We start from the raw sequence: 24,221 nt of genomic DNA on the forward strand, positions 1-24,221 counted from the left end.
AGACACGAACAACATTTCTTGCACTGAATACGACATTGATTTAAATTGTTTTTTTCGATCTCTTTTTTCTTTGTACTAATTTCATAATTTTTATATATTTATTGATATTCACATTAAAATTTTTAATTTACGCTAATGTTGTTGCGTTTTAATTAACGTAATATATACATGTATGAAATAATTGTAATAACATTTTAAAGGAAGCTTTATAAATTTTATCGTGCACAAATTCTAAAATAGCTAAGTGCTTTTGATTCCAAAGACGTTCCTAAAGCTGTATGACAAACAGATTTAAAAAATCTGCAAACTCCTTTTTTATCAAAATTTATATATATTTTTTTTAAATTTTGACGTTTTTTCTGTGGCGGCTTTCATTGAATGCTTTCTGGTAAAAACCTCTATTTTGGCGGTCGTCAGGTATTTTTACTGCGACTGTCTGAGTTTCTTATGGCAATCATAAAATAAAAAATTGTTCTGTTCTCAACATAGGGCTTCCTTAAAACTACCTTGAGCATTCAAAATAAGCTAGTCACTTTTATTCATTCCTGATGCAATTTATCAGAAAATATAAAAATCATGGCCACTAAAAATTTTTCTAAAAATGAATAAAAACACCTTCGACTTGAACACTGAGATGATGATAGCTCATGGTTTGTCAAGTTTTATTTTATTTTCATTGATAGTGTCCATTCTAATTCTTAGGCTGAAAGGTCGTAAGTTTTTGCCCACATATAACGTTTGAACATAATTTGTTTTTGTTACGGTAATGGTTCTAATTACAGCGGTATAAGTGGTTCAGTGCAGTACACTGTCTGACCACGGCCAAGATACATTTTCTCATATAGAGGTTTGATTAAGAAACAGAAAAGGAAAAAATCGAATTAATTTCATCATCATTTTAAATTAAATGTGTAGTTATGTATTTATTTGCAGTATTAGTATATGTATACACACAGCTAAGTTTTTTTTAATAGTTCGTGTGAATTGAAACCTGTAAATCAGACCATTTCTGTCAAACTTAATTTCTTCTTATACTTTTACAAGAATTATAGCAGAACTATTTTTTGTAAGAATATTTTCTAAATAGTCTAATAGTCTATCAAAAGATATTTCCCTCTGGAAAACTGTGGTAAAAGGCTAACAGTCAAACTAGTCCATGAGAAATCCTTATGCAATGATGTTTGTCTTAATATGTTCAACTTCGGCAAAATCTAGTTAAGTTAAGAAATCTTAATGCATTAAGCTCTGCGTGTTATGAGGATTAAGTTCAACTGGTACGTTTGAATATCTGTATAAAACTTATCAATACATTCTAAGAGATTTTCTTTAAATCAGCTAATACGAGGGTTGATCCAAAACGCAGGACTGTTAAGGCGTACAACGAAGAAATCAAAGGAATATAAACGTGCATAAATACATACCTTTTTAAACTGAATTTATTTTTGTAAAGCTAGTATATTATCACATGACTTTAATATTAATTGAAATAACATAGTATACCCCGCTCTGTACAGAATTTGGTTTGGTCACGTTATTTGACAGTCACGTGATAAATGCATTCAATGTGTACTGTATGTAGGTCATCAACAAATTTCAATATCGCAAGGGCATACCCTAGTTAGAATTAAAAATTTCAGTAATAAATTGTATCTATATAACTTGTAGTTTATGAAAAGTGCTGCTACTTTAAATAGAATTCGCATTTTATTAGTTTAAATTTCAAGTTATTTGGCTCTAGTCGAAATATGTGTGACCTTTACCATGTATTTTATTTATTTATTTAGTAATGCTCCCGATTTCAGGAAAGCAGCAGCACTTTTCAAGTTAAGGAATGTTTCCGTTATGCATATTTAAAAAATGGTCAAGATCTATTAAGTGTATGCCCTTGCGAAAAGGCGATTTAACGAGGCACCTCGGCGTGAAACATGCACACCCTGTACACAAAAACACGGTAGAATTAATTCAATACATTTTCTCTCTAGTTTTTAAATAATGGCACTAAACAAAGGTTTCAGATTTGTATTAATGGTCTACCTAAGATTTGCAAATAATATTCTGTTTAATAATAAAATGCGTTTTCCACTGTGGTTAAATTACTTGATCCGCCTCTCACTGCACATAAAATGCGTCAAATTTTACCATGATGACGTCATGTCGACAAGTGCATTGCGATCAGTGACTTGTTCATATCTTGCTGTGTGGGATTTAAATAGCGACACAAATGAATGCAGTGGTAAGTTTTGATGTAGTTTATCACTCTTATGCAGCTTAAAACCGCAAATTATTTCATTTTCTGTTGTTGTGAGGAATTGCTATATTTGTGTGATGTCACAGTAGACATTTCCCGTATAAATTAGGCCCCGCCCCCTTTATGCAGCCTTAACAGAGCTGCGAAGTTTGTATAATTTCTTTCTGAAATTTTATCATGATGTAATTAAAGCAGACAATACACATATTTATAAATTAGAGCCATAATACAACAATACTGGAAATTTTCAGCTGGTTCCAATCACCATTAAGGTCACACAATCTTTCATAACATGGACAGTTGCAATATCCCGGGGAAACTTCGACGTAACGTCAACTTAGGTATGTTACGTCACGTTCTAGGAGGAACCGATCTCGCACCAACTTTCTTCAGACATTTTTTTTTTTCAAAATACGCTCCGTCTTTCACTATGAAGCACAAGTAAAAATAAAAGTGGAAAATATATCCTTTTTCTGTTTTGTAGATTATAAGTTTCGTTATAATGAAAATATACGAAAAAAGCCCTGCCACATTCGGGAAATATATTCCACATCCAACAACATTTTGAATATCTTTTATACATGCTATTACTTGTATTAGGACATAACAATTCTCTCTATATTTTATATTTACACAATGCATATCTTCAATAGTAAATCTTTATTAATCTGTATTAAGCGTGAAACAGCATTAATTAACTCTCTGAAATCCTTAAAGAGATTCTTAGAATCATCATCTTAAGTGGATTTACTTTTATCTAATAGTTTAAAAAAAAAAAAAAACAAAATGTTTGATATATATAAACCTGAGAGGAACGGTGGGGTATATATACATTTTTCTAGTGAAATTATAAGAGGAATCTTCATCAAACTTCAATCAAAGAGGTCAGAGGTACCTTTCTTAACAGTATACACGACCTTGGTTACATTAACTTGTGGAATTTGGGATTTTATACCTTTTTTGCAAAGCTATGCATCAAGATTTAATGATTAATGGTTACATTAACTTGTAGAATGTGGGATTTAATATCTTTTTAGCAAAGTTGTGCATCAGGTTTTAATGGTTATTTCATCTGAATAAAAAAAATTAATAAAAATAATATACGGCGTACATCAGTAGATATGAAACATTTATCTGTTTATATTTAAGCAGCAAGCCCATAAGAAGAAAAATTATCATCTTAAATATGTTTCTTTCGCATAGATGCCGCATAATCTGTGAAACTGTGAAATCTGTGAGGCTTCGAAAACTTCAGTGTATGATGAAATGTCAGTACATAGGTACAATGCAGATACACATATTTGACGAATACTGCATTGTACATATTCTAAACATGAATTCATTATCTAAAAATCCTTAATTGTGAGAGATGAAAACTAAAAGGGCCTTTAAAGTTTGGAATTAATCTTCATATACCTCGTGCAGCCAGGTAATAAATTGTTAAATAATGTATGAGTCATTTTTCACCGAACAAAATACGGGTAGAGCGATGCTGGTTTTTCCAGTGTTATCACGAACGGTATTTTCCGCATGGAAGAAGACAATAATTCAAAAAAACTTTTGTAAAGATTTCTCAAACATTCTATTCCTTACATTTATTTAAGTCGTTCAAAATTATAAAATACCTTAATGCATAAAATATTCTAAGAAAAAAGTTATTTTTTTACAACTGATTTTCTTAACATATGGATATGCTTGAAACGTGTTTTAGTAGGTTCCATAAATTATACAGATACGTACAAAACAATATATATAGAAAAGCATTTTTATTACCAAAGTTTAGGACTACCAACAAATGTTACCAAAACGTGGCTTGGACAAATGTTTTCGATGCTATCAGCTGCAGTGAATAGAGAAAAATATTATTTGTGGCAGCTGTATTGAATTCAATCTCTCTACCTGGAGGCCTCATTGATTTGGCAATCACAATTTATTTTCGTGCATGTTATATTTACTTAAGGGCACCTTAAAATGAACTTGGATAATACTGCCCTGATATAACTTAAAGATGCATGGAATCTATTGCTTTGTCGTCTTGTTTAAATGGTAAATTCTTTTATTCATAATAAAGAAAGTAACTTCACTTTTATAATTTAAACTTAATATTCAACCACAATAGTATTTGACCACAGAATGCTTCGTCTACATGATTAATACATAGGGTTCACGAAGTGTTTGATGCATATTTATGATGAAAAAAGATGTCTCCTCCAAAATAGTGAAATTTATGACCCAAGTGTCAGGGGTTTTGGAGGAAGGGGGGTTATTGATTATATAGTGAAAATGCATATTTCTTTGAAAAGCATTAACTCTGCTCCTAGATATTACGAAAACAAAGCAATTTCATAGTTATGGTGAGCAAGGATGTCTCTTCCAAAATTGTTAATTTCATGGCCCCTTGTTCAGGATTCTGGTGTTTAGGTGGGGCTTTAATGATTATTTAGTAAAATGCATTAATTAGAGCAGAGTTATAATGAGCAAGTGTACCTCTTTCAAAATTATGAATTTGATGACCCCTTGGTCAGGGTTTCTCATGTTAGTACAGGTTTCTGTTGATTATTTAGTTAAATAAATTATTTCTTTGAATAACATCTTCTCTTATCCTTAGTATTAAGGGGAAGAAGGACCTTTAGCTGAAAAAATACTTGTCATTCAATTTTTTTTTTATATTTTGTATATTTCTAATTAAGTATGTCCCACATATCTTAAAGCAGTTATATCATTAGGTTTCTTACCTTATTTTAGAGATATTGATTGACAAATACTATGCCCTACAGTATCAAAGTGGAGTTTTAATTCTCCACGTTTCCAGGCTCTTTACTCTGTCCATAATGGGATTTTTAAAGCATATATAAAAAATATGCTAGTGAACATGTATGTTTTAAAATATTTTAGAGTTTGAATAGGGTTTAAAATTCGAAAAAGCAAGTTTCTTCTATCACACTGCATCTGGATAGGGAAAATTACGAACTTTTTAAGACAACTTAAACAACAAAAAAAAAAAAAAAAACGTAATTTGCAAAAAATTCTATCATTCAATATTTTTAAATTTACGTTGAAATGCAAGTCCTTCTAATTATTGATTAACTGTAAAAATTTCGAATGGTGAAGCTGACCTCAATATTGCACAGGACATCGTTAAAGACAACATAAGCAGGACAAAAACTTGTCATGTTTACATTTCCCGAGTACGGGAAAAAACATCTATGACGTCTCACGTAAGCTAAATAAGCGAAATAAGATATACCTACATAAGATTTCCGTCGTCAGCCATGCAAAAATAATTTTTTGTTTCTCAAAATATTTCATCATATACTGATTATGACCTGTTTTTACATAATAATACCGCCCCTGTATTCACCGAGTATGATCTTGCTGTACTAACAGATCGTGTATGACGTCACCGACGAATTGGACACGCAGTTTAGGGAAACAGAGGAGTGGATCAATCTTTTTCATAATTTGTTAATGTTTGCAAGAATGTTAAACTTTTCATTTTTTTTAAATATTAGATGGTAATTAAAGAAAAAAATTGTCAAAAAATTATACAAGAACTGATGCTTGACACGTTTTGCACTTATATAAACGGAGACTATGACGTAGTTAAACAGAGTCATGTGACCATGTGTCCTTCATCCCCTTAAGCAAACAAACCAAGAACATGGGTATTACCAGTAAGGGTCCTCTGCCAAATTGTGAATTTCATGGCCTTTGGATCAAGAGATCTGGTGTTAGGGCAGGAGTCCACAGATCAGATGGTTAACATGCTTGTATTCTTTAAATATGTTTTCTTTGCTTCTAGGCATAAATGATTGAATGTTTATGCTACGAAAGAGTGCCACTTGGATCATAGGTTTTGGTGCAAGGATGAGGCTCTGTGTGATATATAGTGAAAATGCATTATATCTTTGAATATTTTCTTCTCTGCTCCTAAGTATTATGAAAAAATAAACTACGTGCATAATAACGAATAGTACGTAGCATTGTTAAGGCTAGATAAAGGGGTGGGGCCTAATTTATACGGTTTTCTGTGAAATCATACAAAAATAACAATTCCTGATATTAGCAGAAAATGAAATAATTAGCTATTTTAAAATAAAAGAATAATAATCAGCATCAACACTAACCACTGCATTCAGTTTTGTCGCTAGTTAAATCCCACACAGTACGAATGATCGCAATGCACTTGTCGACATGACGTCATCATGGTAAAGTTTGACGCATTTTATGTGCAGTGAGAGGTGGATCAAGTAGTAATTTTTTAAAGGGAAAAATGCATTTTATTATTAAATAGAATTTATTTTACAAATCTTAGGTAGGCTATTAATACAAATCTGAAACCTTTGTTTAGTGCCATTATTTAAAAACTATCGAAAGAATTTATTGAATTTATTCTACAATGTTTCTGTGTACGGAGATTGCATGTTTCACGCCGAGGTGCTTCATTAAATCACATTTTCGAAAGGGAACACTAAATAGAACTTGAAATAGAGATTTCCTGAAATAGAAAACATAACTTCATAAATACATAAAAATACTAGGTAAAGGTCACACAATAATTAGTTTAAACTAACAAAATGCAAATTCTATTTAAAGCAGAAGCACTTTTTATAAACTATAAGTTATGTAGAAACAATTTATTACTTTTCTTTTTCAATTATTACTAGGGTATGCCCTTGAATATTGAAATAAACAATAGTAGGACAATGGGGGATTATCCGGATAATCTCCTTCTATTGTAAAGCGAGGGGGTGAAAACAATGGAGCAAGGTCATAGATGACCTCTTCGTGACCTGGAGAGGACACGTGGTTTTTTTTCTGGGGAGATTTTTCCATGACTTATCATGGATAGTGTGAACTTATCGTCATTTGAGAATCAAACTAGGAAAAGCAATACTTTTTTTTCTTTTTCACTCGTAGGTACTTACATCGATTAGTTAAGTACAGAGCTCATGTATCCCTCTGTATTAGCAATAACCTTCACCTTCAGTAATCTCCTTTTACACAAATGAACTGAGTATTCAAAGTTGGACATTCAAAGGACGTTATCGATGAAACGCTGAGTAAACACGAAGAAGGGAATTGGCATCTGGGGTACGTGGGAATGATCCGAGGTCACTGAGTGCAATAAAAAATTTGTCCTAAGGTTATCATGTGACCTATCAAATTGAAGGTCTCGACGAGTAGAGTTCAGCCCGGGGGTGATCCGGGGTCATTAGGTGCAAAGTTAAAAAAAAGTTGTCCTAATGCTATAATGTGACCTATCAAATTGAAGGTCTTATCGAGTAGAGTTCAGGCCGGGGGTGATCCGGGGTCATAAGGTGCAAAATAAAAAAAGTTGTCCTAAGGCTATTGTGTGACCTATCAAACTGAAGGTCTCTCGACGAGTAAAGTTCAGCCCAGGTGTTTTCCTGGGTCGTAGAGTGCAAAATAAAAATGTCCAAAGGCTATCGTGTGACCTATCAAATTGAAGGTTTCGACGAGTAGAGTTCAGCCTGGGGGTGGTCCGGGGTCATTGAGTGAAAAAAAAAATAAAGTTGTCATAAGGCTATCGCTACCTATCAAATTGAATGTGTTGATGAGTAGAATTCAGCCCTGGGACCATTAAGTCCATAATCAAAATCGGTTCTGCAGGGTATCGCATAAAATATCGAATTGATATTGCCAATAAAAAAAGACCTTTGTACATTTGTAAACGATAGCCATTTGATGAAGTGATATGCTCTGCAAATATAATTTGTCCGGGGTGGACCCGCGGCGCGACGATCTTCTTCGCCGGTGACTTTGTATTACCGGGAACCTAGGATAACGGAACTAGAATCCCGGGAAACCGTTTTCTCGGAAACTCGAGAGTTACGGAATCGAGAACTTCTGGATTTATGAAAGGAAAAATTGCTTAGAAATTAAAGAATGCTCAAATTGTCTCATTGTTAATTCATACCATAATAGATAATTCGATGTCTGACAAATTATAAACACATCATAGATAACTAGAGACTCCAATGACACAGTAACAGCTTTATTATAGATAAATAAAATAGATAAGTCACAAGTATATTTTTTTCTATACAGTTCTTAGATATTCTGCATCATTATCGAAAGGAAAATGACCATGTACAAAATATGTCTAGTTGATATTCATTCCCATTACAAAGTTCATCTGATGAAAAAAAAATTAAGATTCTCATCATCATACTGAGTCTTCAGGTTTATCATCCCATTCTTCATCTGTCTCATCCTTGTAATAATCATCGTCAGCTTTAAGTTACTCCTCGAACTCATGTTTATATTTCTTGAGAAACAGCTTTACTATCTAGATCCATATCCTAAGAGGTGGTGGCCATGAAATTTCGGACCCAAATTCTTTCCAGAAATTATAAAATGGATTTTGTCCTGTTTCGTATGCTGTCTTAGTGTTGTAAGAGATTGAAGCATCTTGCAATTTATTCATTTGAATTTGTAAATCATGTTGACTAATTCTACTGGAAGAAGGTCTGGTCTGGTATTTGCCTCTGGTGCCAATGTCTTGATGTGGTACCATTGTTTGCGATAAATAAAATCTGCACTTTTGTTATCCAAGCTTCCAATGTGTTTTTCCCTAAATATAACATTGTTGATAATGAGTCTAAGAACCAAATGTCTTACCAATTCCATAACTCTTTTGGATTTGGAAGATTGGATATTGATGACACTAACTAGTGAAAGGTTATCAACATGAAACTGAACTTTTTTATGTAGCAACCTAACTCCCCATATCTCTATTGCTAAAACTACAGGTATGAGCTCAAGAAAGGTCATGTCTCTCAAAATGTCTTGGTTGTTTCAGTGTTTTGGCCATTGTAGAAAAAAACAGCTTCCACTAAAGTAACCCCCACAACCTAAATGACCCGAGCCTGCACTATCTGTAAATAACTGTAAAATGCTAGAATATTCCCATACATTATCAGGAAAATATGCTACCCCATTGAAATGATTCAAGAACACCAGCCACACTTTTAGGTCACTCTTAATTCCAACTGATAATCTTATATGATGATGTGGCTTGCAAACTCCACTAAATACATCATACATTCTTCGAATAAAAGCTCTACTAGATCTGATTGCCTTTGAGAAAAAAATGAGCATTCCAACCAGTGACTGCATTTCTTGCAGTGTAACCATTTCCCTATCTAAAAAAATTCAATCAGACTCTTCAGAATATCTAACTTTGCTTCTGGGATCTACATCTCCAGTGTATTTATTTCAAAACCTAGAAATATTAACTTAGTCGTTGGACCTGAAGTTTTCTCGTGAGCTAGTGGTACTCCTAACTCCCCAGCTAAGTTACTAAAAGTAGACATTAGAATTTCACATTCTTCACTTCCAGACCTACCTGCAAAAAGGAAGTCATCTAAATAATGATCTATTGTATTCAGCCCAGACTTGAACTGAGTAAGCCAGTGTAGAAAAGTTGCAAATGTTTCCCAAATTTTGCAACTAATGGAACAACCCATAGGAAGGCATTTATCTATGTAAAACAATCCATCTACAGAGAAACCTAACAAGTCAAAATCCCCTGGATTGATAGGAACTAAACGAAAAGCACTTTTAATATCCATCTTACCTATCAGGCCCCCCTTCCCAAATTGACAATCATATCAACTACACCATCAAAAGATGCATACTGTACTGTACACAAATCTGTACGAAAACCCAGAAGGCTCATTCGAGATTCAAGTTTCGAAAAACGAGATTCGAAATTTGAGTTTTGAGATTCAAGATCCAAAATAACCAATCAAAAGGCGGATTCAATATTTGATTACTCCCCTTTATTAAGTTTTTACTATCAAGAAATCACTGAATATATCGATAACAAATGAGTCATTTATAAAAAATGTTATATGTATCAAAACGAAATAGAAATGAATTTTGGGTAACGTTTTGAAAAATGTATATAAAATCTTATTTTCCTCATTAAACTAAACAATAGATACATATATAGAAAATTATATGGTCTTATCGTTGAATTGCGAAATGAGATTGTCGATAAATTATTTATTATGCACACAGATGAGGGAAAAAGTTATTATTGATATGAAATACTAAGGATCGTCTTTACACTGCACAGAAATCTAATTAAGACATGAGAATGTAAGATGAGGCGTTGTCATCTTGTGCCTTTTTGTCATCTTGGTAGCATTATTTGTGCAGAAGTTAAAAGCACAACATCGAGTTAACATTATTAAATGTAGATTTTGAAATTCAACGCTGAAACTTGAAAATCCATGCAGACATAAATGAAGAGTTTATGAATAAAAATAAAGCAAAATAGAAACATCGACTTCAGTTGATGATACATGAATTATTTTAATATCCTGAAAATAAAACATGCAATAGATATTTTTTTTAATTTATGGTGTGTGAAGACTGAAGACCTTTCACTTTATTTATTTTTCTTATACTTAAACAGGTTAAGTACAATCAGTAAATTTAGCAACTTGAAGTAGCTTAAATTCACTTAACAATTTCAATGCAGGTTTTCAAAAAGTTTGCATTTTATATAAAGTAGACAAAAAACCAGCAGTATGTGACAACTAATAGTTATACAATGGATTTTTTTTAAAAAGCTTAAGCAAAGACTGCGTTTGAACACTATTAAGCAAAAGGTGTATTTCCCTTGTTTGAGTAACCACCTTGTGCTGTTATGTGCAGTAAGATGGGGTAAATTTGATATAACAACTTCTCTGGGTAGATGGCCGTTTTTATTTCATTCAAGAATTAATTGTTTGGTCACAAATTAGCTGTTGTATCTTTTAGAACTTACGTAGCTAAACTTACTGATTGTACTAGACTGTTAAAGTAAAAGTAACTATCCCAATACACGACAAAAATTAACGAGACCACGCGTTTAAACGCAGGGGAAAAAACCTTTTATGAATGAAAGATTGCTGGTTTGTACTTGAAAACTAAAATGTTTACGTGATTTTTCAATTTGGAATTGGTTTAAAAGATGTTCTCTGGCTATTCTCGCAAAAATCTTGATTATTTTGTAAACTTTCTTTTGGTAATGACTTTGTTTACGAATTACTATGTCCGAGTGAACTTTGACCGAGGCCGCTTATAACGCACTTACATGAAGTGTTATTACGAGTATTAAATTGTTAATGAATTAAATTAACTGTTGTATTATTGCAGATTTCTATTGTTACACATACATATTTTTTTTTTCAAAAATAAGCTGAATGACACTAATTCTGTATGTTCAGTGCAAATTAAATTGTTAGGCTAAAAATGTGCACCTTTTATAAAGTGCGTGTAGGGGGGGGGGGGGGCATGGCATACACACAAGGCACTGCATTACAGTATGTGACGGACTGTAATAATACATCCTATTGTACATGTACACGGTAATTTTACATCGATGTAAACAATAGTATGTCTACATGTTGATACCTATGCGCATGTATACACACTTAAATGAACAGAAAGAGACCTAGGAAGGTAGTGCAGATCGTCTCAGTTTTCCGCGATTTCCCGAAATAACGTCATCATTCTCTTAACAAAGAAATAAACAAGGCTTAGGTCTCTTATTTTATCCCTATTCTCTTAAAAGATTGCCTGCTTGTTGCATTTATCCACAGTGACTGCATATCTCAGCTGCTGTCGTCACGTTTTTAGATGTAAACAACATTCCGTGTCACCGAGTGTAAGCACTGGGCTGGAGCCAAATGCAGCCAAACGACACAAATAAGAAAAATTATTTCGAAGACGTTTTGTTTTTATATAAAAGAAAATCACTAATGTTTATTTATTTAAACATGAAAATACGGACATCTTTTACAAATTCTCGCAATCATCATTACATGTAAATGACTTTTTTGAGCTCCATTTCCTTATATAGATGTATCAGGGCGGAGCAACTGTCATATGAAGTCAAGCCTCATTATGACCTCATTACCGTATTAGCTTCATGTGTAGCCTTAACTGTACTGCGCTGTATTTAAGGAATGATTTTAAGTTTTTTGTGAGTTATTGGTGTGTAAATCACACAGACTTGTCACGTAGGCATATTTTATGAAGCGAGCACTTCTTGAAAAATATGCCTACGTGCAAGTCTGTGTCATTTACACACCAATAATTCAAACTAAACTGAAAAACATTCCTTATATTTACATTTTACATGTTCAAAAGCACAAGAAATATACTGAATGTTTGCATTATTCGCTGCCCTATATCGTTAAATTTTTGTAAACGTCTCTGTAGCTCATTGTGACGTCACTTTAGCGCGAGTTTCTCCGTGCATATTTCTACGCGTGAGTATACACGTAAATGGCATTAAAATCAATTTCACAGTTGGCTTAGTAGAAAAACTTAGCAAAGGTAAATATTTTGTAATAAAATACCTGCACATGCAATTTCAACCTTATACATACATCCCTACCAAAGTTTTTTTTTTTGACAATTGTTTTTTTTTTATTTCCCAGACCTATACTATAACATTTGAATTCCCTACACGAATCTTTATGACAGCTTCCAGGGATGGGGCCCTGACTAAGTTCCATCGAAATACAATTATAGCATAAATTAGTCCTACATCATCTCGCAGGATGATGACATGATAATAATATTACTTGCAGATGAAAAATAAATAATGGTAATTATAGAGTTGTATACACACACACACACACACACATTCATACATATACATTAATTTTACAACCAGAAGAAAAGAAAAGTACAAGTTTATTTAATATTGTATGAATATTAATACATTCCAATTGCTGTCGAAAGGGGACATCACATACATTCACTCAGTCCTTGGGTTCCCCTTCAGCAGCACTACTAGAGGGACAGAAACCGTCTAGCAGCGGGAATTATTTAATTTTTCTTATAAAAATGAATTAATTTGATACATAGGGATTACATGAACAGACTTTTTTTTAGTTTTATAAACTTATATCTATATAGTATTACAAATTACAGTAATTTTATAAACTTTCCAATAATATCTACATTTAGAGCACTATTACAAAACTTAATTACTTACACCAAAATACTGTAGATTTTTTATATGATGTACAACATTATATTCAGTTTCGTCAAGATTTTCTGTTCTACAAAACGTTTTGTATTTACATATTTTTAATGCAATAAAGGAAATAAAATTGTTCAGAAAGTATGTTTTCTGGTTACGTTCAAAATAAAAACCGATAACAATGTCTTTCCATTGAATGTTAACTTTAAACACAGTTGAAGCTATATCCCATATATATTTAACATGTCTACATTCAAAAATAAGATGGTGCATGTCTTCTACAACAGAACAAAGAGAACACTTGTCTGTGGTATCCTTTTTCCACTTAACCATATATTTTTTACAACAAAGTAAATTGTGCAATAATTTGTAATTGAATTCCGCAATGTTTTTATCTATAGCCAGTTTAATCTTTTGCTGATAAATAGATTTCCACATTTTTTGACTAACATTGAACATTTCTCCAAGTATTCGCTGATGTTTTTGGCGGAATAACTTTTTACTTAGAAGGATATCATAGAAAAATTTACATTTCTTGCTTTTTTCCATGACAATTAAAATACCTTTTGTTCTTTATGTTAATAAATTTATATTGTTGATCTTTACTTTTTTCTCTAATATATTTAAAAATTGTCTTGAAAATTTTATATTCACACAATAAATTTGACTTTTTTTGAATTTCTTCTCCTATATTTTCGATGATTTTAAATCCACCATCTGAAAAGAGATCTTTTACATGTTTTATATTTTTAACCCAATTTTTAAAGAATACCGTTTTTCCCTTATACAAAAACAGTCTATTATTCCATCCCTACCAGAGTTAGAGAGTGGAAACTGAATTTTTTCTGTGTTCAAGAGAAATAACCATGACCAAATTCGATCTTGACCTATATTCTTAGTAAAATACCTGCATATGCAATTTCAGCCTTATACATACATCCCTAAAAAAGTTAGAGAGCGAAAGCTGAAAATTTCTTATTTTTTTTCTAAGTTCAAGAGGGATAAATCTGACAAAAATCATCGAACCAACACCAAATTCAAACTTGACGTGTATTTTTTTAGTAGAATATCTGCATATGCAATTTCAACCTAATACATACATTTCTACAAAATGTAGAGATCAGAAACTGAAAATTTCTCCTTTTTAAGTTCAAGAGTGATAGCTCTTTCAAAAACCATCGGACCAAGACCAAATTCAAACTTGACCTGGATATTCCTATAACGTATCCATATGTCAAATTTGAGTTGAATGTGTGCAGCTGTTGCTGAGATAATTAACGGAAAGTCAATGATGACGGAATGACGGAACAGGGTACACTTTATGCCCCGACCATTTTATGGCTGGGCTAAAAATTCCAAAATAATATCTGTTATGTTTTCAACACCGTTTTTGTCATTATGTTTGGTTAGTACTTCAGTAAATGTAAAGAAGTAAGATGACATGGATTGCTTAATAAGTGTGTGTAATTTTATTCACTCAACCATATAACAATTATTGCCGTTTTTTTGGTCAATACGATGATTATTATAAGCCACCTTCGAAGTACAATATTCACCTTTTTATTTTTTTTGTGGTTTTTGTTTTTCTTTTTTGCTTGTAAATTTTTTAAGAGGCTGTCTCCTCCCCTTTCAAAAACACAGGTTGTCAAAAGGCATATTAAGGACTATTCAAAAGCCCAAAAGGTAAATAACGCATTTTTCGAATAACGCCCTTTGAAAAGGAGTAAAAACGCCCTTTTGAAAGGCGTAATAATGACTTTTAGAAAGTCATAATAACGCCTTTTGAAAAGGTGTAATAACGCTTTTTGGATAGGCGTAATATCGGCTTTAGGAAAGGCGTTATTACGCCTTTTTGAAAGGCGGTATTACACCTTTTCAAATGGCGCTAAAATGCATGCGAAGTATAAAGGCGTTATAGTGCCTTTTTGCGTTATTTCGCCTTTATTGGCGTTATAACTCCTTTTCACTTCGCGATATTACGCCTTTTTTCGCGTTAATGCGGCGTTTTGAAAAGGCGTTATTACGCCTTTTATTTTTTTTTTCACCCATAGATTGATCTTAGTAGGCTTTCCTAATAATGGATAATCATATACATGATAAAAACAGAACCTTACAGAACAAACCAATGTGATTGCTTTGTTCACATTCATTTATTTACATTTGCAAATATTTTTCTTAGATGAATCTATTGAAGAGAAAATATGTTCAATTCTGTATTATTATTAGGGGGTCAGAGGTCATGGCGTGACCGAATCACACAGCGAGATGATATCTTGTCTACATATTTCTGTCCCGGTGACACTGGTTTCGGAAATTCTAAGCCGTTAAAGCGATGAAAAAGATAAAATTATTGAAACATATATGTTTTTACGTTCAACAAATGATCATTAGTTCTTTCTTCGGTGTAAAGAATGTTTTTAATTAGCCTAAAATCACGCTTACCTTTTTAACCAGAAATTCCTTTGACGGTAGGCCTATGTAAACTGAAGACGATACCACCGCTTTTGACTTCATATATAAAAAACTCATACAATACTAGTAAGGTTATTCTCAGTAGCGATCATTGTTTTTTTATTATGATGAGATATTTCTTGAACTGGACTGCTGAACATCAATAGGTGCGTTCAGAATTCTACCATTGGTGAATTTGAGAACGACCACTGGTACATGTAGCATTTGGTTGCCATCAGTAAACTATGGTAATCATTGGACACCAAGGGATACCATTTGCAATAAATTTTCCCTGTAGAACTATGAACGATTTTTTGTCTAATTCAAACAAATGGCAGCACTTGGTTACAAATAGTAGCCATTTGTAAAAAATTGAACCAAAGAAACGGGCAAAATAATAATTCTCATAGCCGTGATAAGATTTTGCAAAAATGGTCTATCATATTAATACCACAAACTTATTTTCAGAAGTTCTTGTAAAAAAAAATGTCACAAGGATACAGAAATAATACCGGTATGAGCCATTTATATTGTTGTATATGTAAGATGAAATTGCATGTATATGCACAAGATGTGACATTTTTTTGATTGACAAAATTCCAGATAAATGCAAATTCCATACATATTGGTAATGATAAAACAAAAACGTGTACAATAGTGCACTTTTTCACTTAATTTGCCAAAGCCGCCATGTTGAATTGGTATGGTGACGTCATGCACCAATCTTGCCGACACTCTAGACTGCTGGTAGATTTGGTGACCTCATTTAAAATTGAAAGTACACTGATGGTGAACTGTGATAACCAATTGCTACTATTTGCAACCATTGGCAAATGTTGGTGACCTAACATGCCGCTGGTTACAATCTGATGAACTCTGAACGCACCTAAAGTAAGTATTAAAATGTTGGAGCGAGGCGAACTCTCGAGACCAAACAGCTTCTAGGTCATTACGCGTCACAACATAGCAATACGGCGGACCGTTCGTGTAATAAATGCAGTTCTTTTCAGAATATTCGTCTCAAATGTAAATAAAAGTAATAAAAAACAATGTTAAAAAGTTCACTGGGAAATGAACTTGGTTGGTACGTGATCAAATCTTCTGAGAAGCCCTTCGGGCTTCACATGATTTGATCACATGACCAACCAAGTTCATTTCCCAGAGAACTTTTTAACAACAATGTTAAAAAGTTCACTGGGAAATGAACTTGGTTGGTACGTGATCAAATCTTCTGAGAAGCCCTTCGGGCTTCACATGATTTGATCACATGACCAACCAAGTTCATTTCCCAGAGAACTTTTTAACATTGTTGTTTATTTCTTAAATGTCTGTCCATCTGTCTAGCCATCTGTCTAATTGTTTTTTTTAAAAATCTTTGTAGAATCAAAAGAGAAAAATCCATATTTCGCAATTTAAATGGCTTTTCTCGAACACTACGTTAACTTATTATATAGCTGTTATCAACAAAATAGCCACGATTTTTTCACGAAGAAGGAAAAACCTTTTTATCAATGGGGGAAAAGGTGAATCGCTCAATGAAGAATAAAAAGTTAACCCTTATGTCCAGAAATAAAATAAACATAAAAGGAATTATATTTCAGTATTACATCTAAGTTACACTAACATTGCCTTGTTCAAACATCGGATGAATTGAGTGTTTCGTCAACAGCATTAATAAAATAATCATGTATAAGAAAACAAAAGAAATCGTAAATATTTATACAGTCATACATTGCTCATCCTTAATACCAAATATTTGAACTGAAAACTAGATAAATATGATCATACATTCAACAATCTCAGGATTGAAAACGCCAAACATCGGAACCAATTGTTCTGAAAAGTTTACAGAATTAAATATGAACAATTCTCTCTCACTTAGTAGATCTCTAAAGGTTATATAACCGTATACTCCACTAACAACTACATCGAATCCAAAAGTTAATGTTGTTCCTTCCGTAGAGGGAGACAAATCAGTGTGTTTTAACAGTCGTTGATTTTCAAACTTCAAGTTAACAAATTTTGTATCACATGTGGCATACATACTCAAACAATGCGATAAATAACCTCCGTAAAAAAAACATATCAAATTTGTCATCACAAAAAGTTACGTCAAAAATAAAAGCCGACCCTCTGCATGTCTTCTTGATTTCGTAACGCACGATAAACTTCAGTCTTAAGTCTTCCCCCTGTGTAACTTTATTGACAGCTTTGGCTCCCTCATATCGCTGTAGGGATTCTTCTCCAGGTCCTGCTACAGCTAACGGAAACATGGTATTGCTGAGAATTTTCTTACTCTTTGACAAGTAGACGGTTCTGTGCAGTGATGATGAATTAAACTCTACAGAATCTAAAAAAACAAAAGGGAAAAAAGATAAGTAGAAACGAGTGTCGCGGTGACTTTTGTTCAATAACTTTTCTTCAGCATTTTTTTTTTAGTATGCGACAAAATAAGCAACAAAGAAAACCTTTTGAGTCAAATAGTTGGCTAAATGTTACCCATGGTTTGTAGTTTATTACATGTAGTTCTGCAGAACATTAATGTGTCACAAGGAATCACACACAAAACAAATGTAGAATGCTAAAATTATATTTGAAAAATAGTTAGCATCAGTTAATTACATTGTCAAGTGAATTTTAACACTGCATTGATTTTTTTTTAATTATGGAAAAACACTTTATATGAAAGGTTTTAAAACTTTTAAAACGCTTAGCAAGCAATATATTATTGTATTTAAAAAAGGTCGAAATAGATCAAATGTTGTAAGTTGGAAAACTTTAAAACACTGGAAAAGGTAGTCCTTGATATTCAATCCTAAAGAAGTTGTACATGAAAAAATGCTTTTGGGATTTTTTTCCCGTTTTACATCAAGTTTTTAATAATTATATGAACCTTAATTACCTGCTTCTAAATCTATGATTTACTTGATATTTTGCACAAAGGCGTAAGGTTATGCGCATCATAAAAGGTATGAAAGGGTAGAAAATATCAGGTCAATTTCTCAGAAAATTTACAAATTGGGATACATTATTTATTTTAACATTCAAGTAAATATTCATTTCATTCATACAAAATTGAAAAAAAAAAAAACAACCTGTCTTGGGATTTTATTTCAGCTAAGCTTATAGTATATCTTCATCGTCACGAGTTCCTCAGGTCGTGAACAGTATTTCTTTCAAACGAAATATTTGTTTACACTATTTTAAATAATGTTTTTTTTTTCTATACGAACCAGAGTAAGTATATTCTTGCATAGAATTGATAATATATTCAAATAATTAACACGTTGATTTTATGTAATTGCAATTTTACTCTAAATTTCGCTTTTCACCTGTAAACTGCAAAGCTCTTTATGGATTCAATACAATGCTCACTCAAGTAGAGCCACGACATACTTTCTTTTCAGCAGGATACCCATTTAGAATATTGAAATATAAAAAGTGCCGTTTAAAAAATCGATCGTACCTTTATCGAGTCCTGGTTTCATTAAGTCATGAATAAAAAGGCCTTTTGTTGTCTGAACCGAGAGTAAGGATCCAAAATATGCACTGGTTTCATGAATAGAATGAAAATTTCGTCTTGTTGCCTCCAATCCATTTTCTATTGCATGTATCTCTTCAGGAAAAGTATCTTTTACTTCCCGTAATTCATTTTTTATATCATGTATTTCTTCAAGGAAATTACCTCTTGTTATTTCTGAATCGTTTCTTATACCACGTATTTCTTCATGAAAACGACTACTTACTGTCTTTAATTCATTCTTTATTTCACGTATTTCCACAAGAACTTTGTTTTTTGTTCCCTCTAAATCATTTGTAATATCACGTATTTCTTCACGAAAACTGTTTCCTGTTGCTTCCAATTCATTCTTTACATCATGTACTTCCTCATGCAAACCGTTCCTTGCAACCACTAATTCATTTTTTATATCATGAATTTCCTTATGAAAATTACTTCTCATTGTCTCTAAATCATATCTTATATTACGTATTTCCACACGAAAATATTTACTTCTTTCCTCTAATTCAATATGTATTATATATACATAACAGAAAACAGCTCCACAAAGCACAAGAGTTACTACACAACACATGAGCTGACATTCCGTCATTTTGTTATCGAAAACACAGGCAGGTTTTTAAATCTATAAATAAATTTTATCTTGATTTAAAAATCAATTACACAGCTGTTACTCGCAACAAGGTGAAAATTATTGGTTTTCCAGGTTTTCCAGGCATGGGAGACAGTTTTTAAATCTATAAATAAATTTTATCTTGATTTAAAAATCAATAACACAGCTGTTACTCGCAACAGGGTGAAAATTATTGGTTTTCCAGTTTTTTTTCCTTTATGAGTATTACCATTTATTCTGAATGTTTAATTAGTTTGATTTTTTATTGTTTTTTTTTTCTTTTCAGAAAAGAAGTTAATTCACATATCTATATTTGATGTCTCGGGATTTTTTTTTTTATATTTGAAATTCTTCGATGGACAGAAGAATTTTGCATTTTCTATTTTTTTTAAATTCATATCTCGAGAATCCTTTGAGCTTTTGCAATGAAATTTTACATAACAACTTTTTGTGGCCTAAAGAAGACCTCTATTGATTTTGAGGTCAATAGATCAACGTTCAAGGTCATAAATTTATACATTCCGTCTGTGTGTAACACTTTCGTTCCAGGCGATATCTCAAGAAGCTTATTAGCTTTTGCAATGAAATTTTATACCATAACTCCCTAGGGCCTCTCTCACCCCTCTCAAAGTGTCCCGCCCCGTTTTTGTCCCGCGCTTTCACTGAAAGTGGGGGATATTAATTTGGGTCTGTCTGTCCGTCCGTCCTTCCGTCCGTTTTTCTGTCTGTAACACTTTCGTTTCCGCGCGATATCTCAAGAACCCTTTGAGCTTTCGAAATGAAATTTTGCATAGCAACTCCCTTTAGCCTAAAGAAGAACCCTATTTATTTTGAGGTCAAAATGTCAAAGGCCAAGGAAATAAATTCAGAAATTCTATCTGTTTTAACACTTTCGTTTCCGCGCTGTGTTTTACACAACAACTCCCTGTGTTCTAAGGAAGACCCCTATTGATTTTGAGGTCAAGAGATCAAAGTTCAAGGTCGTTAATTTATAAATTCCGTCTATGTGTAACACTTTCGTTTCCGGGCGATATCTCAAGTAGCTTTTGAGCTTTTGCAATGAAATTTTATACCATAACTCCGTATGGCCTCTCTCGCCCCTCTCAAAGTGTCCCGCCCCGTTTTTTTTTTAATTATTGTATTAAAAGTCGTTTGACACTATTTTTAGCACAGGGGCATGTGGAGAGTTATTACGTATAATACAGGTTGTCGGCTTTACATGTATATTCTAATTACATCTATTAGAACTGTTTAGTAAAGGCTAAATTAGACAACATGTATTGTGTAAAATTTTTTAAACATTATATGTGACCTAATGTTTGAATTTAATGTGCTGTACAGTCAAGTGCCTCCGTGGTCTATGAGTATGATGCTGGCTTAGCAAGCGAGAGACCCGGGTTCAAATCGCGGACGGTCCTTTTTTTCTTTATTTTTCTTCTTTTTTATTAACTAAATGATAGTATTCAACATATGAAATGAAAAAGTTATGACGTCTGGTGTGTACAAACTCATAAAATCATTATTACAGTGTGATAAATATTCTATATAAAAAGAATCTTCTATACACATTTAAAAGAATATGCAATCAAATCTTTATATCCATATTGGCATTTTTATATGCTGCAATATACACCTATACATTTAATAATTCTACAAATCTAGAAAGGGGGAAGTCCGGCCCCCACCCCCCAGAACCTCGCATGCTCTTCTTTTTTCCCTAAGCGGGGGACACAAATTCTCTTAATTAGCTTGTTTTTATTATTAATTTTATACCATAACTCCGTATGGCCTCTCTCGCCCCTCTCAAAGTGTCCCGCCCCGTTTTTTTTAATTTATTGTATTAAAAGTCGCTTGGCACTATTTTTAGCACAGGGGCATGTGGAGAGTTATTACGTATAATATATACAGGTTGTCGGCGGACTTTATATTCTAATTACATCTATTAGAACTGTTTAGCAAAGGCTAAATTAGACACCATGTATTGTGTAAAATTTTGACATCGAACGTGAATATAAACATTATATGTGACCTAATGTTTGCATTAAATTTGCTATACAATCAAGTGCCTCCGTGGTCTAGCGGTATGACTCTCGCTTATGATGTGAGAGGTGCTGGGTTCAAATCCCGCACGATGCTTTTTGTCCCCCGCACGATGCTTTTGCAATGAAATTTTACATAGCAACTCCCTGTGGCCTAAGGAAGACCCCTTTTGATTTTGAGGTCAAAAGGTCAAAGTTCAAGGTCGAAAATTCATACATTCCGTCTGTATGTAACACTTTCGTTTCCGGACAATATCCCAAGAAACTTTTGAGCTTTTGCAATGAAATGTTATATCATAACTCCCCTATGGCCTCTCCCGCCCCTCTCAAAGCGTCCCGCCCCGTTTTTTTTTAATTAATATTTTTTGTTGTATTAAAAGTCGCTCTTTTTTTTTTAGCACAGGGGCATGTGGAGAGTTATAACGTATAATACAGGTTGTCGGCGGACATTATATTCTTATTACATCTATTAGAACTGTTTAGTAAAGGTTAAATTAGGCACCATGTGTTGTTTAAAATTTTGACATCGAACGTGAATATAAACATTATATGTGACCTAATGTTTGAATTTAATTTGATGCACAATCAAGTGCCTCCCTGGTCTAGGGGTATGGCTCTCGCTTATCATGTGAGAGGTGCCGGGTTCAAATCCCGGACCATCCTTTTTTTAAATTATTTTTATTTTATTTTTGATTTACTAAATGATAGTATTCAGCAGGCTGAGCATGTGAAATGACAAAGTTATGACGTCTGGCTTGTACAAACTCATAAAATCATCATTACAGTGTGATAAATATTCTATATAAAAAGAATCTTCTATACACATATTATCAAAGAATAAGCAATCAAATCTTTATATCCATATTGTCATATTTTATTTGCTTCAATATACATGTGAACATTTAATAATTCTGCAAATCCAGATGGGGGTTCCGACCCCCCCCCCCCCCGAACTGCGCATGCTCTTCTTTTTTCCCTAAGCGGGGGACACAAATTCTCTGAATTAAAGCTTGTTTGTCATCATTCAGACATTCATAATTAATAATTGTAGATATTTGTTGCATTAGTTTATTAATCAAATAATTTGATGAACATATATATTCCTTTTCCTCATCTCAGTTAATTTTTTTTTTCATTTCCATGAATTTATTTATTTTGACTTATATTTAAAAATTGATCACTGAAAATGAAAGTATAAAAAAAAATCACAGAAAAGTAAGGCAAGTGTAAAGTTTGCAATAAAAAATGTATCATATATGCTTTTTCTGTTTTGATTTTTTTTCTTTGAACTCTTTCTTGTAGAAATACTTTAAAATCCTTAATATATTTTTAGCGGCCGATTTGATGATTTTTATCAATTTAACTTGTATATAATATATCTCTATTCTGCAGCTAGTAGCGTATTGATTTGAGCGAGGATTTAAAAATATACACAGACAATCAACCCTAAATAAAATATAAAATTAAACGGTTTTCGCTTTCCTGACTAAAGAAATTAAAATCTTCAATATCATATCATATTTATTTAACTTCCTTCTACATGTATCTACATGGAGGTACTGTACATTCCACTTGTATTCCTGTTGTGTGAGATACAAGAAACAAGCATTCTGAGAGTATTGCATTAGCAATACTAGTCCCCTACCGGCAAGTGTAATCAGTAAATCTAGTTCCTGTTAAGAATTGAAAATGTCATAATTTCGTCACAAATCAATGAACGAAATGCAAACTTGATCTGTAACTAATCAAGGTAAAGTTACATACCAAAAATCAGCTCAATATCTGAAAGCTTTTAGAAGAAAATTGTGGAAACCCTTAAAAATTGAAAAGGCCATAATTCCGTCAAAAAATCAACGAAGCGGAACGAAATGCAAACTTGGTCTGTAACTCATCAAGATACACTCACATACCAAAAATCAGCTATATATATGCAAGCGTTTAGGGAAAAAGTGCGGAAAACCATGTGGGGCAGACTGATAGACAGACAGAGGGACAGACAAACAGACAGACAGACGGACGGACAGACTCGGAGGAAACCTATAGTCCCCTCCGGTTTCACCGGTAAAAAGTGCGGAAAACCAAGTGGGACAGACTGACAGAGGGACAGACAGACGGACGGATGCTAAAATAAAAATATAACATTTCCAATGGTTTACTGAACGGTCAAAAAGAGTCGTTTGTTTGACCGCAGAGTGCGATATTGGACCTGTCGATGAAATATTCGACCGCTTACGTCACAATGTGGGCTGGATCAGCTAACTCTTATTTGCATTTATTGGTGTTAGACAGTGACAGAATTTACCGAATTTTACCGCAGTGCAGGTAGAGGAAATTTA

General features: G+C 32.9%; 1 protein-coding gene across 1 annotated transcript; it reads right to left on the bottom strand.

Annotated features, from left to right (window-relative positions):
- Positions 1-17,294: 17,294 nt before the first annotated feature.
- LOC133198728 (uncharacterized protein PF3D7_1120000-like) lies at positions 17,295-19,702 on the bottom strand. The gene is made up of 2 exons (XM_061334740.1): positions 19,180-19,702; positions 17,295-18,063 (listed from the first exon to the last, which is right to left on the bottom strand). Exons 1-2 carry the CDS (start codon positions 19,673-19,675, stop codon positions 17,741-17,743), a joined length of 819 nt encoding a protein of 272 aa, XP_061190724.1. The 5' UTR covers positions 19,676-19,702; the 3' UTR covers positions 17,295-17,740.
- Positions 19,703-24,221: the final 4,519 nt, after the last annotated feature.

This window comes from Saccostrea echinata, unplaced genomic scaffold (assembly GCF_033153115.1).
Source record: "Saccostrea echinata isolate AGI-Se365-2 ecotype Australia unplaced genomic scaffold, CSIRO_AGI_Sech_v1 ptg000033l, whole genome shotgun sequence".
NCBI lineage: Eukaryota > Metazoa > Mollusca > Bivalvia > Ostreida > Ostreidae > Saccostrea > Saccostrea echinata.

Bases quoted from the DNA above. Each gene is read 5' to 3' on its own strand.
- LOC133198728 (XM_061334740.1), bottom strand. From the start codon at position 19,675: ATGAGAAGTAATTTTCATAAGGAAATTCATGATATAAAAAATGAATTA. The intron at 18,064-19,179 runs GTACGATCGATT...TTGTTTTTTTAG, and splicing joins GAAACCAGGACTCGATAAAG to ATTCTGTAGAGTTTAATTCA.